Source organism: Nicotiana tabacum, chromosome 15, assembly GCF_000715075.1.
Source record: "Nicotiana tabacum cultivar K326 chromosome 15, ASM71507v2, whole genome shotgun sequence".
Lineage (NCBI taxonomy): Eukaryota > Viridiplantae > Streptophyta > Magnoliopsida > Solanales > Solanaceae > Nicotiana > Nicotiana tabacum.
The window spans coordinates 31815588-31832879 of NC_134094.1; the positions used below are offsets into that span (position 1 = coordinate 31815588).

The 17292-nt window shown below is 36.0% G+C and overlaps 1 protein-coding gene across 1 annotated transcript; it reads right to left on the minus strand.

Moving 5' to 3' along the window:
• Window positions 1-858: 858 nt before the first annotated feature.
• Window positions 859-9091, minus strand: LOC107792447 (uncharacterized). The gene is made up of 4 exons (XM_016614657.2): window positions 8796-9091; window positions 3850-4409; window positions 1424-2335; window positions 859-1259 (listed from the first exon to the last, which is right to left on the minus strand). Exons 1-4 carry the CDS (start codon window positions 8973-8975, stop codon window positions 1016-1018), a joined length of 1896 nt encoding a protein of 631 aa, XP_016470143.1. The 5' UTR covers window positions 8976-9091; the 3' UTR covers window positions 859-1015.
• Between the last annotated feature and the right edge of the window lie 8201 nt (window positions 9092-17292).

Genomic DNA, 17292 nt, shown 5'->3' on the forward strand with positions numbered 1-17292 from the left:
TCAACACCACGAAACCTTAAATTCCTTGGCAAAATTTAACGAGGCCTTACAGTAATACTCAGAGAAATTTCTTAATCAGTTTGTACACAATACATAAATATAGACTTTCAAGTTTAACAGTTTAAGCTCAACACTGCTAAAATATGCCAAGTATGACTGATATGAGGAATGTTGCATCTCTATATCTACATGTCAAATGTGCATGTCACATGTAATGCATCACAATGATAACTCATGTACTCACGCTCTCAGAGTACTCCATCTGACTGTCACAGCTCTCACGCATCACACTCAACCACTCAGCACTGTACGGTACCTGCGCTCACTACTGGTATGTCAGACTTTAGAGGGGCGGATCCTGCCCAAGCGCTAATATAAAACCAATATAACCTGTTGTGACATGAAACCCCATCCCATAATAATAGATAAAGACTATAAGGCTTGTTGCGGCATGCAGCCCGATCCATAAAAATAATATATATAAAACCAAGAATGTTTGCTGCGGCGTGCAGCCTAATCCACTACATCACTCACAACACAGCTCCCAAGCCCCAACTCAGTCATCAACCTCTTCAGTCTCTCGGGCTCACAAATCTCATGCCAGTCAGTCCCAACAATGATACGTGATGTAAGAATAAATATCAATAAAGACTGAGATATGCTATGCAAATGATGGATGTGGCTGAGTACATAATTGCAATTTAAGCAAATAAATCAACAGCAAAAATGACCTCAGTGGGTCCCAACAGAATAAGTATATAGCCTAAACATGATTTCTTTGAGCTCAAGCAATACTCAAGTTCTTCCCTTGAAAAAAAACTCAGAAGCATCGGACAACTAGGGGAAGGGCAGATTCAATTATATACAGAACTTGACCCTCGATTACTCTATGAATTGTAACAAGGAAAAAGTAACTTTATATCATTACAGAATTTAGAATTAAAAGATATCTATCCTTACAAAGCAATGCCAGATACCAAATTTGGAAGAAAGTAATACCTCACTAAAAAGCCTATCAATCATTAGCCTGCTCATCATGATCAAGCTGGTCATGGCCAGAACCGTAATTAATCCACGGTAACATAGACTCGAGCAAGACAGCAATTGCATTTCGATCAGACAGATCTTGGACACGGTTGTTTGCAGGTTGAGCATCATTTGGCACCTCTCTCCTCGGGTCAACCATGAAATTTTGCAAGTTATCAGGAGGCAAAGTCGGAACTGAATCAGAGAAATCTGATACCAGCAAGTGAGAATACCTGGTAAAAGTAGACAGCTTAAGTTTTATAACCCACGTGCATAAAGTGAATGGTGTACATAGTAAATGAGTAGTAACTGAAGATAATCATGCAATATGCCCAAAAATAAGCAACACATTTTCTTTTCTGTTGATGAGAGGAACATGGCGAAAGGCAGCACTCACTCATTTTTCTCAGATGAAAAAGCTTCTTTTCGCACACACGTCCAGTCTCCGACATCATTCCCGTCATTCTGCAGTGTCTCAATTACTGAAAGTGCAGAATCCCTAAGAAACTTCTGGAGATCAGGAAGCCTCCATATAAGGTAGCTCCTTTCAACATATATATTGATCAAGTGATCCAAGGAAGGTGTCCCCGTTTGATCAGAGCTAAAGAACTTGTGCTTGATTATGCTAGTCCAAGCTTTATCCTTTAAGGGTACCTTTGACACTAACTTTTTCAACACTGAAGGATGTAGCATCAATGCCTGCTTCATGAGATCTGTTGAAGAAGCTTTTAAATTCTCTGTCTTTATATCTTTGGCATGTTCCTCATTTTCGATGTAGTAACGGCACACGGCAAGAGAATAGGAGTAATTTGGAAATAACCACAAAGAATTATCACTCTTATATTGCTCAGAGAACTGTTCAAGCCATGTATACTCCTCTGCTCTTAAAGAATAGTAGTCAATACAGAACAAGACTCCCATTGGATCGTCTGAATCTAGTAGAAGCAATAATTTGCAAAGCTCAAGAGCAGACCGATGGCAGCCGCGTCTATCCATGTTTTTCATGTGGGAGAAAAGCACAGAGAACAACGGCTTGTTGGTTTCACAACTATACTTAAGATGACAGTTGCCCATCAAAGGAGTGAACATTGGATGCCATGCACGTTCCAATGCATACAGACATTTTGCGGTGCAATCAGCCGACATTTGATGTTCACCACTGAATTTATAATATTCGGCTAATGTAATGAGTGACTCAACATGATATGGATGATGCAATAGAATATTCACGATACCGTTAAAATCATGAACTGCCTTAGCACTTTCAAATGCTTCCTGGGCTTGGCTGTAGGATGATGTATGTACATACCTACGCGATGTGAACCCAATTAGTTTGCACTTTAAAGAGATAAAACGAACCGCTGTTAGATGTACATCCATCCTCAACGATAAGAAGCATTATCATCAAAAGAAATAAAAATATAAGGTTAAAGTTTCAACTCATCTTCAACTAAATCTCAACTTCAATGATCAAAGTAAGTTGACAATTACCCCCCAAAAAAGGGATAACCTAAAATGTAATTAAACATAGAAAAGGAACCAAGATGCTGAAGCCCATTTATTGCAGCTGTCCTCTCATATAGGGCTCTCATTTTGGCTGTTGGGATTTTTTCTACCTTCACCTTCTTTATTTAAAAGCAAAAATTGACAAACATTCTAAGTAGCCCAGAGTTTTGTATGAATTTAAGGCATTCAGCAATCTGTTGGCAGGATATTATTTTTTAAAACATACAAATCTTATTCAAGGACAATCAGATAAATAGAAGCTTCGCATCTAGCTCAAATTAGTACTCATTGAGGTTAAGTGGTATAACACCAACAGATGGATCTTTACAATTAGGTAATATCTTTCATACATTCATAAACTAGAACCATTTTTTTTCTATTTCAGTATGTCACTGACTACAAGCACATAAGAAACCAAAAGGCAATAATTTAACATTTCATGCTGAATGGAGGTCAGCTACTAACTTACATGGTAGTCAAAACCGTCCTGCTAGCATATACTAAGAAGCACGAATCAGACTTGGAGAAACTCCGAATGACAGCATGTAAATGCAAACAGATTATACTTGCGAAATTTTTTGTTAATGAACTACTTATGAAAGTTATAGTACAAAGACTAGGAACAAATTAAATAATGATATTTGTGTCAACATACATACATACATAATACACACACACACATTCATGAGTTTGAGAATTCAAATTCAATAATTAAAGTAAATTTAGATCATGCCATGACAATTTCTTACCCACAATTATTGTTTAGGAAATCCATATAAACTAGTTATTTCATTATGCAAATTACTTTCATTAGAATTTTTGTGGTGCAATGTAGCTGACCCCACCTTGTTTGGTACTGAATCATAGTTGTTGTTTTGTGGTGCAATATTATACAACTTCCTTTTTTTCTTCTTACCAAAAAAGAGTTTCATCCAATTTTTTTAAGATGAAATACTAAATATTAGCCAAAAGGAAGTCATAAGGAACACATGTAGCAAAGCCAATTTTAATACTCACTTCGCATAATTTTTTATACTAATTATTATTTAATCTGATCCAAAGGTAAACATATTTCATAGAATTTGCTAACTAAAGAATAGTTCATATGTTTTCGAATCATCCAATGAAAAATTACAAAAAAGAACGCATTGTTCATGATGAAAACTTATACTTTGTTCCTTATAAAATGTGGTCTAAATGTTTTGCTGTGTTTCATCTAGCACATTAAACTGAATATTGCATTCATACCCCTGTAGCACTAGCAAAAGCATATAATCTTGACATGTCAATACTATCAAGAAAAGCAATGACATTTACCTAAAATAACAGATCCCATCTCTGGTTTCCATAAGTTCCATCGATAGTGATCCATCCCACCTCGGCCAATGTTCTAAAGGAGAAACAATAATAGTCTTCCGGTGGTTCTGGCTCCCACGTCTTCCGCCTCTTGATTGTCTAGAACTTCCAGTTTGATGACTTTTTTCAAACGAATTCACCACTCTAGAACCAAATATCCTTTTTAGTTCATTTTCTGCATTAAGAAATTTTGGGTCTACTTGTAAGACAGATGATGTACACTGCTTGACCACTTTTCCTCTGCCATTAAAATTTGTCGTATTAGATTTTCCAGGATCGTGAGCAACATGCTCAAGATGAGAAGAGTCATCTTTAATTGACAACTGTTCTAATGACTCGTTCCAAGAGTTGTCATTATCCCCAGCTCTTGGTTGTGACTTCTCCTTGTTTTTATTCTTTTTCTTTTTCTTTAATTTGCTATCTGACAACACAAATGCTTCAGGGGTGGCTTTTGTGGTGAAGGACTGCTTCTCATCGCTGTTACGGGTTGAGGATCCATCATCGTTATCTGCCTTGTTTTCCTGCAGCAATAATCCATCATTTGGTATGGCTTCTGTCAACTAATTATAAAATCAACAATGAAGCAACGGTCACACTATAGTAGCATATATTCTCATAATCTTATAAAGGAGGCTGTTCTCACATTATAGTAGCATATATTCTCATAATCTTATAAAGGAGGATGTTCTGACACAAGACAATCTTATAAAGAGAGGGATTCAATTGTGCTCAAGATGTCACTTATGTGGAGAAGATGTTGAGACAGTTAGCCATCTATTTTTACATTGCAAGATAACTGACCAGTTATGGAAGATCTTTATTAATCTCAGGGGCATAGCTTGGACAATGCCTAGTAAGATTACTGAAGTTCTTTTCAGCTGGGATGAAGCTGGAACTGGAGCAAGAGACAGAGATAGATGGAGAACTATCCCAGCATGTATTTGGTGGACAATCTGGAAAGAAAGGAATTCCAGATGTTTTGAGGATAGAAGAAATTCTGTGCAGAAGATCAAGCTTAATTGTGTTTTGCTTTTTTGCTTTTGGTGTAAACAGATCTACGCAGATGATACTTTTTCAATCCTAGATGTCCTAGAATCTTGTTAGGCCTGAGGTCCAAGTTTTTTTCTTTTGGCTACTCACTTGTAAATATGATTTCAGTACAACCTATGTACTGATTTTATTATAATATACAATATGTTACCATCTCAAAATTATCCTCATAATCAGAATTTTTTTTACAACAAATCAGAAGGTTAAGAAATAGAGAAACGGTTACTTATCAAAGAAACCAAAAAAAGAAAAGAAATAGAGAGACGGTTAAAGTTATCACTAGGGTAGAATGCATAATCAACTGCATACGAAGAGGCATCTGATTTCTGTACCAACTTAATCGTCATGGAAACAATGTGAGTTTCTCAAAGCATGTCGAGTGAGGAGATTTGACTGACAAGTCACATTCTTTTTCTAATAAATTGGATAATCATTTCATTGAATACGCACCAAGTTGATGCCAAAAAGTTATAATAATGTTCATACAATCAATCCAACTATCTTTTCAAAAGGAATGTTTTCTTACCCAAAATTTATAAGTAAAATTAGAGCAAACTCTTGCTTTTCTATGTTGGCTTTACAACTCCTTCAAACTCTTTTTGCTGCTTTCTCCGACATAATATAAGACCAACTTACCATGATACATCCCTTCCTACTCGATTTATGCACTCCAAGCCAAACCAAAAGTAGGAGCAGTTATATGTATCACAGAGCGAGCAACAGAATAACAAAATGTCGCAGACCAATGGACATACGCTCAAACGGACTATTTCCTGTGAAATGGCGAGTATTGATTTGGTTGTTCGGGAATCTCAAGCATAGAAATCTACAGAATTTGAGTTCCGAAAAGCTAGTTCCCCGAGCACCAAGGGGACACAGTTCAAAAAAACTCGGAAGATATGGGGCCACCCTTCTTCACTTGAATACAATGTACCTGTGACGTGCGCTTAACCCACACATCATGCGATGCGCTCTTACCACTAGACCAAAGCCTTGGGGACATATCAATATGATTTTTTCTGCACCACATTTCCAATTTGTCGCTTCTTCAATCTAAAATTCCTACCAAATCCTTGACTTCTTGAATACAATTGGATTTAAGCAAATACTGAATCATTCGATCTACCTCATATATTTTAAAGGAGAACTCTACCTTCTCTAACTAAAATCATAGAATATTCCTGCAAGATAAAATAGAGGGACATTCCATTGACCATTGGTATGCTCATTTGGACTCACATGACTTTCTTTCTCTGCTTTCCAGTCTGGTTGATGGATCTCTTGTTATTGATTTGCCCACATACCAGTCTTCAATTAAACCTTTACTCACAGGATATTAGCCACCTTTCCCCATGTTACATGGGTTTGAAGCTTTGGGACAAGAACTAAAGGCCTTATTTGGCGAAAAAGGTAAATGGTAGCTTCGCAATAAAATCCTACTCCTTGCTTACGCCGAGTTATAGGATGAGCAATTCTAATGAATCTCATCAGAAGACGAAAGAACTTCTACTCTTTGGAAGGATTGTGGCATATGAAGTGGTACTTAGGCAAGAAAATTATCTTATTTTGAGCTTTGGTAACAGATGTTTATGTGTGAAAAGCAGAAACCATGGAAATTTTTTAGTTACCTTTTTTTTTTTTTGCATTGCGAGGTAACCAAATAGGCGTAGTGTATGTTTGTATACTTACCTGGATGGAGTGGTATGTCAATTAACATTTGATGTTTATCATTATGGAGGCGCGACATAGTCTGCGAAGAAGTCCAGAAAGTGGCATAGTTGTGGATAGCTTAAGAATAGTTGTTAAATTTATATTCTTGGCGTAATCAAAATGATGTGCATGACTTAGAAAGCTATAAGGATTATTTCAGTACTTATGGTGCAAATCGTGAAACCCATACAGCACTAGTTTGGTGTCTATCGGTTTCAATACCCATGCTTATCAACAGAATACTCTTTAGACTAACTCATTTTCCAGACCGACTTGTAACAAACACTAATAAGCCACTTGAAATTACTAAACTCCGACAATCTAGCAGAAACTAATAAAAATACTAATCAACAACAGTGCGAAAGGAGAAACTGACAGGGAAGTGAAGTAACTCGGTTTTGATGATAAGGGAACAATAAAGTACGAAAGAGCACGGAAGCCAATTTTGAACATGAGAGGCTTATAATTCGAAGGAAAAATGGAGCAAGGATTTCTTTCCAAACACCTGTTTTAGGAGGTGGCGCCAGGGATGCATAAAGATTTCAGCAATAAACATCAAGTTGGTGGAAAAATATATTTATGAGTAGTGCATAGTTGCATACTACTCAACTCGATTCATCCACACTTCTCCATCAAGCTTGACCGTCAACACATCATGGTATTCTCTCACCAAATAAACAAGTGGAATTAAGAAGTTCTTTCAAAGCTTTCTACATCATTCTCACTATTTACAAAAACAGCTTAATAGCCAACCAACTGGGCTGCAATGATTCCCTGTCACTTCAGATTATGCCCTATTCTTTCCATTAATCCTACCGGCTTAATTGATCCCAGACCCCACGGTGTGGGATATTATTGGATATGTTGTTGTCTACCGGCTTAATTGACCCTAAAATTAGGGTTGGGTTTACCTTACATTTTAGATTAGCATCTGCAGTCACACTCAATTTTGGCACTTGCAGCTATGTTTTCTATGATATATGTGGACACAAAAGTGGCAGTAGGATGAAGGCAATATTTGGAAGCACCTATGTTAACTATCACAATGGAAAGCTGATCAAATCAAAATGCCTTGTTTTTCTGAAACTAGTACACAGACCTCGTCAGCAGCATCTTCAGGTTATACCCTGTTCTTTCTTCCTTGAATAGGAAACGTTTTTAGATAAGTGCTTGAGTAGGAAACCTATATATCTAAAACAAGTAATGTGTAAGCACCAATTAGAATTGTCAAGCAACTTTTATAGGTTATACTATATTCTTGCATCTTAAGCATCTTGATTCCTTTCATCGATGGCCCTTCACTACCATTTCAAAACAGAGATTTATAGAAATCTATTCACGCCCAATTTGATCACATCCATTTTTCCCCCCCTAGTTTCATTGATATTTTGAAAACAAGATTTGAAGTGGTCAATAATCCACTTACAACCGTACTTAACCATAAATCTAGGGTTGGGTTCTGTTCACTCGCACGCCTATTCTTGGTGCTTTCAGCTTTGTGTTCGGTGATTCAAGTGGCCACAAAAACGAGGGAAGGAAAAATAAAATAGCCACCATAAGCATTCTATGAAATAATGTGAATACACCAATTAGAACTGTTAAATAAACCTTTTAAGGGTTTACCCAATTCTAACATATTCATTTTATTTTTCATTAAGATTATATTGGGGTTTGCTACGCACACACCTCGATTGGTCCACAAGGTATCTGATTCTTCTCACCAGCACATGTATCAGGTTTAGGCTGATGGGAAGAAATCGCTTAGCGGTTTTTGTTTGTGCCGCGAAGAAACCCTGGTCACCAAGGTTTTCATCCATCTCATTGACCGTTAGGCCATACCCTAGGTGCTTACTTGAATTGAATTGGAATCTTAAGCAGCCATCAATGCAATTAGATGACAGCTCTTACTTTAGGGTCTATAATAAAGATTCCAATTCAGCTCTTAAGTGGTCTATAATTTACTTACTGCCTTCATCACATTTATTAGGGTTTTGTTCATTGGCACACTTATTCTTGGCACTTTCAGCTTTATCTTCAGTGATACTCACCGGACGCAATTCTATGAAATAAATTAACCATATAATTCAACCAAAATCACAAAACAACTACTATTAAATAAAAAAATCCAATTGTAATAAACACAAAACCTGGTCGTCAACAGCATCGTCTTCGTCGTCAAGGAGATCGAATGGATTACGAAAGGTAGAGGAAGAATGAGGAGGCGATTCAGATTCAGATTCTTCTTCTTCGCTGTTGTTGATGAGTTGTTGAGGCTCAGCTGGTTGTTCTTTTTCTTTCAAGATTTTTTTCATAAAACGAACCGACATTTTTCTCAAGAAGATTGTAAGAGCTAAGAGGTTTCCGCAAATTCAATTGGCTTTTTATAGCCGCCCAATCTTTTATGTCTTCGTTCCTTTACTTCTTTGTTCGTTTAAGGTGCGGAAGCTAATCCAAGGTTTATATACTAGTGTCAATTGCCAGGTGTGAAAGAATTGATGCAACTCGGCTAGGCCTTTTTTTTTTTTACACGGTTTGGTTCGAAAACAAGTTATAATAGAGTGATTAATAATACATAAATTATTTCTTGTTTGTTATAAAATAATAAAAGAAGAAGAAAAGGAGGAGAGAATTCTTATTAATTTGAGATGAATTATAATGAAATAATATCCATATATTTATAAGGGAAAAATAATTTAGTCACAAAGTAATAAACCCTAAAATCTCTCTAAAATATAGACATTCACCTTAAATACAATTCTATTTATAACACTCTCCTTGAATATCTATTCAACAGATAATGTGTCTCGTTAAAACCTTAACTAAAATAAAACCTAGTGAAAAAAAATTCTAGAGAAGGAAAAAGAGTACACATATCTAACAATATACCTTTTGGTTGCCTCGTTAAAAACTTTGCAGTGAAAAAATCCAGTGGCACAAAATCTTGTAAGAGAAAAAGAGTACAGCGTGTATTAACTCTCCCTGACGAGATAATTAATTCACATCTTTGAGCCGTCGCATTCCAATCTTGTGCATCATCTTCAAAATATCGTTGGTAGAGATTTGATTAACAAATCAACCGTATTAACTTGAACGAATTTGTTTCACCTTGAAATCATTATTCCTGATAGAGATGTATTGTCTTCATATGATCTTGTTGGAATCGTGTTATCATGTTGCACTTAGGATATCGTGTTATCATGCTTATAGTTATAGCAAGATACATATATGCACAAATTGCACTTAGGATGTAGTAATTCATGACCAAAAAATTCTCCAAGAATTGTATATGCTATCAACATTTTAAATCGTTCATGGATTGCCATATAAGTATAGTCAAATAGGCCATATAAATAGACTTTAGATTTGCATCAAGGTTTCATGTCATGCCAGACATATAAGATACATGAAAGTGATTGCACACACCATTAACTTTATATTTTCGAGTGTTTGAACTACATGTCCAAAACTACATATATTTCATCCGAAACCAATTCTATTCGAATTGTGTCTCTTCCATTTTGCCATTATTTTTGTGTCTTTATTCGACATACTTAAGATCCCCATCTATACTTAGCACTATCATAGATGTCATTGACGAACATTTTATATCGGTTCCAACCACCTTTTATCATAAAGACATGACATAAAGAGCTCTCCATTCATAATTTCAGGTACTTGAACCTCTCCTGAAATTTTATAAAGTTGTAACGATCCGGCCGATCGTTTTGAGTATTATAATCTCGTTCCCATATTTACTGCTCAAATTATTCTTTACAGTTATTTTATGAATTATCGGTATAGTTGGTTCAGATCCGGAAAGATTTCGGAGTGAAATGAGACACTTAGTCTCATAATTGAAAACTTAAGTTAGAAAAGTTGACCGGATATTGACTTATATATAAACGATCTCGGAATTGAATTCTGATGATTCTAATAGCTCCGTATGGTGATTTTGGACTTAGGAGCGTGTCCGAAAAATTATTTGGAGGTCCGTAGTGGAATTAGGGTTGAAATGACGAAAGTCGAATTTTTGGGAAGTTTGATCGAGGGGTTGACTTTTTGATATCGGGGTTGGAATCCAATTCTGAAAATTGGAAAACCTCCGTTATGTCATTTATGACTTGTGCGCAAATTTTGAGGTCAATCGGACTTGATTTGATAGGTTCCGGTGTCGCTTGTAGAAATTTAAAATTTCAAAGTTCATTAAGCTTGAATTGGGGTATGATTCGTGGTTTTATCGTTGTTTGAGGTGATTTGAAGGTTTAACTAAGTTCGTATGATGTTTTGGGACTTGATGGTATGTTTGGTTGGGGTCCTAGGGGGCTCGGGTGAGTTCTGGGATGGTTTCAGATCATTTTTCCTTGTTTTGCAACTGCTGGAACTGGTGTCTGGTATTCTTCTTCGCGAACGCGAAGGGTCTCACACGTTCACGAAGAAGGATTTTGGGCTGCTGGGATTTGCCTATCGCGAACGCGATGAAGGAGATGCGAACACGAAGAAGAGGCTGGGGAAGCCAACGCGAACGCGAGTGGGCGAACGCGAACGCGAAGAGGAAAGGGAACAGGGGCCTGCCTGGCATTAAGCCTTCGCGAACGCGGCTCGTGTCTCGCGAACGCGAAGGGCAGAGGTCGGAAGTCATCACGAATGCGATGAGGAGATCGCGAACGCGAAGAAGGAATCTTGGCAGCACATTTTTGAGCTTCGCGAGCGTGAAGCTATGGTTGCGAACACGATGAAGGCATTTCTGGGCAGAATTAAAAGTTCCAAAACGGGGGTTTTGAGTTCATAATACAAAATCAAATTGGGAGCTCGGTGGAAGATGATTTTTGGAGAGATTCTTGCATGGGTGTTTGGGATTCGAGGCGTTTGGAGGACAATTCACGAGGCAAAGGCATAGCAGAGTAGAGAATTTCACTGTTTGAGGTAAGTAACAATTCTAAATTTGGTCCCAAGGGTATGAAACCCCGGAATATGTATTATGTGATTGGTTTTGAGGTTACACACATGCTAGGTGATGGGCGTGTGGGCGTGCACCATGGGAATTATGACTTGGTCAATTCCATGGAACTGTGTAGTTGAAAAATCTGTTGATATCCGTATATTTTTCCCCGTATTAGAGAAATTAATCTATGAATCATGTTTAAATCATATGTTTATACTGTTGGGACCCACATAGATCATGTACTTGTGAAATTATTTGCTAAATTGTTATTTTGCACTCAGTCACAATTCTATTTGCATATTTTTTGTACCTTAGTCTCTCTTATTCATTATTGATGCATCATATCATTGTTGTTGGGTTGTTTATCATGATTTCTTAGAGTCCGGGAGACTGGAGAGGTTGATGACTGAGTGAGGTCGAGGGCCTAATTGTGAGGATATTTATGGATCGGGTTGCACGCCGCAACATATTTCATTGATTTATGCCATGATTGGCTTGATATAGCGCTTTGGCTGAAGGAGCCCCTCCAAAGTTTGTACACACCCCCAGTGAGCGCAGGTACCTACTGAGTGCGAGTGACAAATGCCGAGTGCCAAGTGATGACTAACTGTGAGGAATGAGCGACTGTTACTCTAAGAGGATGCAGTGATTTTATTATTTGCTGCATTTCAGCTGTCATATATCACTATTTTTGGAAATTTCGTAAAAATATTATTTTCTATTTCGGTCAAACTTGATGTGAAATTTAATGTTGAACTTGAGAGCATGCCTACTCTTTTATATTGGAAAGTACTGTATTTGGACTTAGCTGAGAAGCTCGTCACTACTTTCAGTTCTTTATTTATTATTGTTACTTGACAATAGTGGGTTGCTCTAGTGGTAAGCACCCTCCACTTCCAACCAAAAGGTTGTGAGTTCAAGTCACCACAAGAGCAAGGTGGGGAGTTCTTGGAAGGAGGGAGCCGAGGGTCTATCGAAAACAGTCTCTCTACCTCAGGGTAGGGGTAAGGTCTGCGTACACCTACCCTCCCCAGACCCCACTAGTAGGATTATACTGGGTTGTTGTTGTTATTTATTATTGTTACTTACTGAGTTGGTTGTACTCGTACTACACCTTGTACTTCATGTGCAGATCCAGGTGAATCTCGGATATAGTGGGTGTTGATTCTTTCACACAGTCGATTTTTCGGAGATTCAGAGGTAGCTGCCATGTTTCGCAGACCTTGTATTTCCTTCCCTATACTTTTGCTTATTGTATTTGGTCTCATATTATTATAGACCACATTTTCCAGACTTGTAATGTATAGATGCTCATGTACTCAATGACACCAGGTTTTGGGAGTGTGTGTATCGGTATTTTGCAAAACTTGTGGATTATATTTAAATATTATATTTTCAAACTTAAAAGAAATTATAGTTTATTGAGGTTGTCGGCTTGCCTAATATCAAGATAGGCGCCATCACGACAGATTAGGATTTTGAGTCGTGACAGAAGTGTAATGTCATGTGATCTTCTAGATCACTTGCCTCCTTATTAAGATCATTTGCTCATCTTCTCTATCAAGAATTTTAATTGAAACCAATTTGTCTGTACGTTTTAAACTTACCATAGACTTATTCTAATAGGAGCGTTTGTTGTGAGAATATAGTTACTTTATTTGGGTCAGCAAATGCGTCTGGCATGCTTTGCAATATATTACAAATGAATTATCTTTTTATGAACTTCAAGTTTATATTATCTTATTCGAGGATCTAGATGTACTAATGATAATTCATTCCACGTAACTTTTTCTCAATTGTTTATCATGTCTCCCACTCATATTAGAAAAACTAATTGCTTCCTCAGCTTTGCAAACCCATCTTTGTGTGTCATGGTGTTAATCAAAATATACACTGCACATCAATAATAATAAGATAGAATTATTTGGTTCCTGACCCTGAACCACTTGTGAGGGGAGAATGTAATATTCTTTCGTATATAACCTATATCAAACTGATATAGATAACTTTGTTCTCATAAGCAATAGTTTAGCTGTTAAGCGGAGACACTCAATAAATCATTTTGTTAAACCAACTGTGATGTAAACCAACTTATCAAGATGAACTGTCTTGAATTGAAAATCTGAAAATTATGCTCTAAATAAAGTTATTGAGCAAGTTACCTCGCAAACATCATGTTGTGGGTTAATAATAATCGCACATTTAATCATTTCATAGATGCATCTTATATGGTATACATGGCAGGTGAATGAGCCCATATTCACCTATGATATTTCCAGCATTCATGCGATTTAATCCCAATTTTAGTTTGTCGATAAATTAACGAGAACAAGCAATATAAGAGAATTCGTAAAGAACTTTCTAGTTCTTTAATATTTACCCATGTGAATTCCCTTTTATTTTTGTACATCATAATTAAATTAACACGGCTAAACCAATTATGCCAACTGAATAAATTATCAATATTGAAAAATTTCAGGTTTACACCATGACGTGTGCAAGTATCAATAAACTCCAATTTTATTATGATATGGGTTTTTATATGAATAAACTTTTACTTTATTGTGGAATTCTTTTATTTGTGTAGTACACACTGGATAATAAAGCGGGTAACTTTTCACATACATATTACCTTGCTATAAGTTGTAGTAATAAAAGATATAAAAAAAATTCTTTATTTATAGTCTCAATATAACCAACTGCTTTCACGAATACTTTAGAAACTCAATAAGTTTCATTGAGACTTACTACAACACAATACCTTATTGATAATCAATTTTATTTCTCCAAAATAGTATAATTGGCTCTTCTAGAGCTCTCAATTAATTTTGTATTACCACATATTCATCAACATCTACACGGTGAATCTCTTTCAAAAAGAAAGTTATACCATTATAGTCATGGGCAAAATTATATGTAAGATCTGTTTCTTGCATTACTGTTGTCCTTTAGTAATTACATTGCCAAAATATTTTGGCGTACAATAGGTACGTGACCAATGATCATTTATGCCATAATAATGACATTATTTTCTTATTTCATCTCAAACCTCCTTCTAGATATGAGTGTGGTATATTCATTATCACTAACACATTCATATTATTCTTCCAAGAATTAATATGTATTCATAATGATTATCACATTATTTTCACATTCACTTCAGGAATGGAACATAATAATCTATACATGCTTTATAAAATCTCTTTCCCAAATCAATGGCAAACATTACCTTCACAAAGTGAAGGATTATTTTAAGAACCATTATTGTTCTCATTATCCTAGTGATGACGATTATAATTTCGTCCATTACCACATCCACATCCATTCATATCTCCACGGTAACATCATGCCTTATTTTAGACTTATGGGACGGGTTTCCACTATTGGTGGTCATAATCATACATGAATCTAGTCATAACAAGACCTAGAAATTATACTACTTCGCGTGGTTATAATTTCTTGCAAACTCTATTTAAGTTATAATCAAATTTTATTATATTTGCTTGTATTTAAAATTAAATTATAGAATTTCAAGAATTTAAAAGAGAAATAAGGTTAAATACTTACCTTAAATTCAGTATTTATTCCTGAAGAAAGTTCATGATCAATTGACGATCATTATGCTCATTATTATCTACAAGTTGAGCATCATGAACGTATGCCAAAGGCTAATGACGAAAGTAGATGCCTAGTATATGAATATTAATGTCACGGCCCAATTTCACCTAAAGGCCGTGATGGCGCCCAACACTTCAGCTAGGCAAGCCAACTAATAAGTTAAACATATATCAATTATTTTCAGAATAATTTTCTAAGTAATTTTATTATTTTACTAGCAATATTAAAGAAAATAGAAAAGATATTGATTAATTTAAATTCAAGAAATAATACAAATCCAAATTCTATCAGTGTGTGTGCCAAGACCTGGTGTCACAAGTATATGAGCATCTAGTAGATTATACAAAAATTATAAATATTGCCTGGAATGAAATAGACAGAATAAAAATTCAGGAAGAGGCGCTAGTTGCTGCAGAACAGCTCAAAAAGCAGCTCACCACTAAGCCTACGGATAAAGCGGGTGCGCGCCGATAGGTCCAACTATAGCACCTGTCTCAAGTCCTGCACAAAAAGTACAGCAATTGTAGTATGAGTACGTAAACAACGTGTACCCAGTAAGTATCAAGCCTAATCTCGAAGAGGTAGAGACGAGATGGTCGATTTTACACTCACTAAAGGTCAACAATAATAAATAGCATAAAATATAATTATTTACATCAACATGATTCACAGAGTTAACAATAATTTTATTCAATTAACAGAAATAATAAAAATTCTTCAAATGCAACAATTTCCAATCTATTAATTAAATTCACAAGCTGCAATTAAAATAACAAGGTATCGTGTAATTGTTTTTAATCATTATTAGGCACGATTTCTGCCGAGGTCGTACGGCCCGTTCCAGAGTGTCGTGTATATTGCCGAGAGACGTGCGACGCGATCCATAGATGCATCTATCATGCCTAGGTATTCGTCCCGCTCCACAAGAAAGGAGGACATTTTCTTATGTACCTCCGGAAGGAGAGTATATTTATTATAAGATCAATTCGAGAGGATGAACAATTGCTTTTAATAATTAATTAATTTAAACAGAAAATTAAGCATATAAGATTTTCATCTTTTAATATTTTTCCCTAACAATTCACAATTACTTGTGTAAATTGTATTATTTATTTAATTAAAATTACTTGATATATATATATATATATATATATATATATATATATATATATATATCAAGTAATTTTAATTAAATAAATAATACAATTTACACAAGTAATTTATGATTTGAGTCCTAAGCTACCCGGACTTTTAACATAAATAGTAGCTACGCACGGACTCTCGTCACCTCGTGCGTACGTAGCCCCCACAATTAGCAACAATTATTAATTTAATCACTTATGAGGTAATTTCCCCCTCACAAGATTAGACAAGAGACTTACCTCAACTTGTTATAATTTAATCCACTAGAAGGCCTTTTCCATGATTATCCAACTATGTTTGGCTCGAATCTAGCCAAAATAATTAGATACAATCACTAAAAATTATAGGAATCAATTCCATAAGAAAATACTACATTTTTAAATAAAAATTCGAAATTAATTCAAAAATTGTCTGTGAGGCCCACATCTCGGAATCCGGTAAAAGTTACAAAATATGAACACCCACTCAACCACGAGTCTACCCATACCAAAGTTACTAAATTCTGATAACAATTCAGCCCTTAAATCCTCAAATCTATCAAAGTGGGTTTTCAAACTTTTTCAACTTAATTCACAAATTAAATGATAAAAGCAGTGATGGATTCGGGTAATTTAACCAATATTGAGTTAAGAACACTTACCCCGTTGTTTTATCTGAAAATCTCCCAAAAATTGCCTCAATCCGAGCTCCAAATCGATAAAAATAGAAAATGGGCAGAGCTTAAACTCTCTGCCTAGTGATTTCTTCTATGCGATCGCGAACTTCCTCACGCGATCGCATAGCACAAATGTTTACTGCCCAGAAAATAACCCTATGCGATCGCAAACTATCCCACGCGATCACGAAGTTCAAACCTACAGGCACACGTGATCGCAAACCATTTCACGCGATCGCTAAGCACAAACGCGTGGCCTTCCTACTGCTCCACTTACTCTATGCTA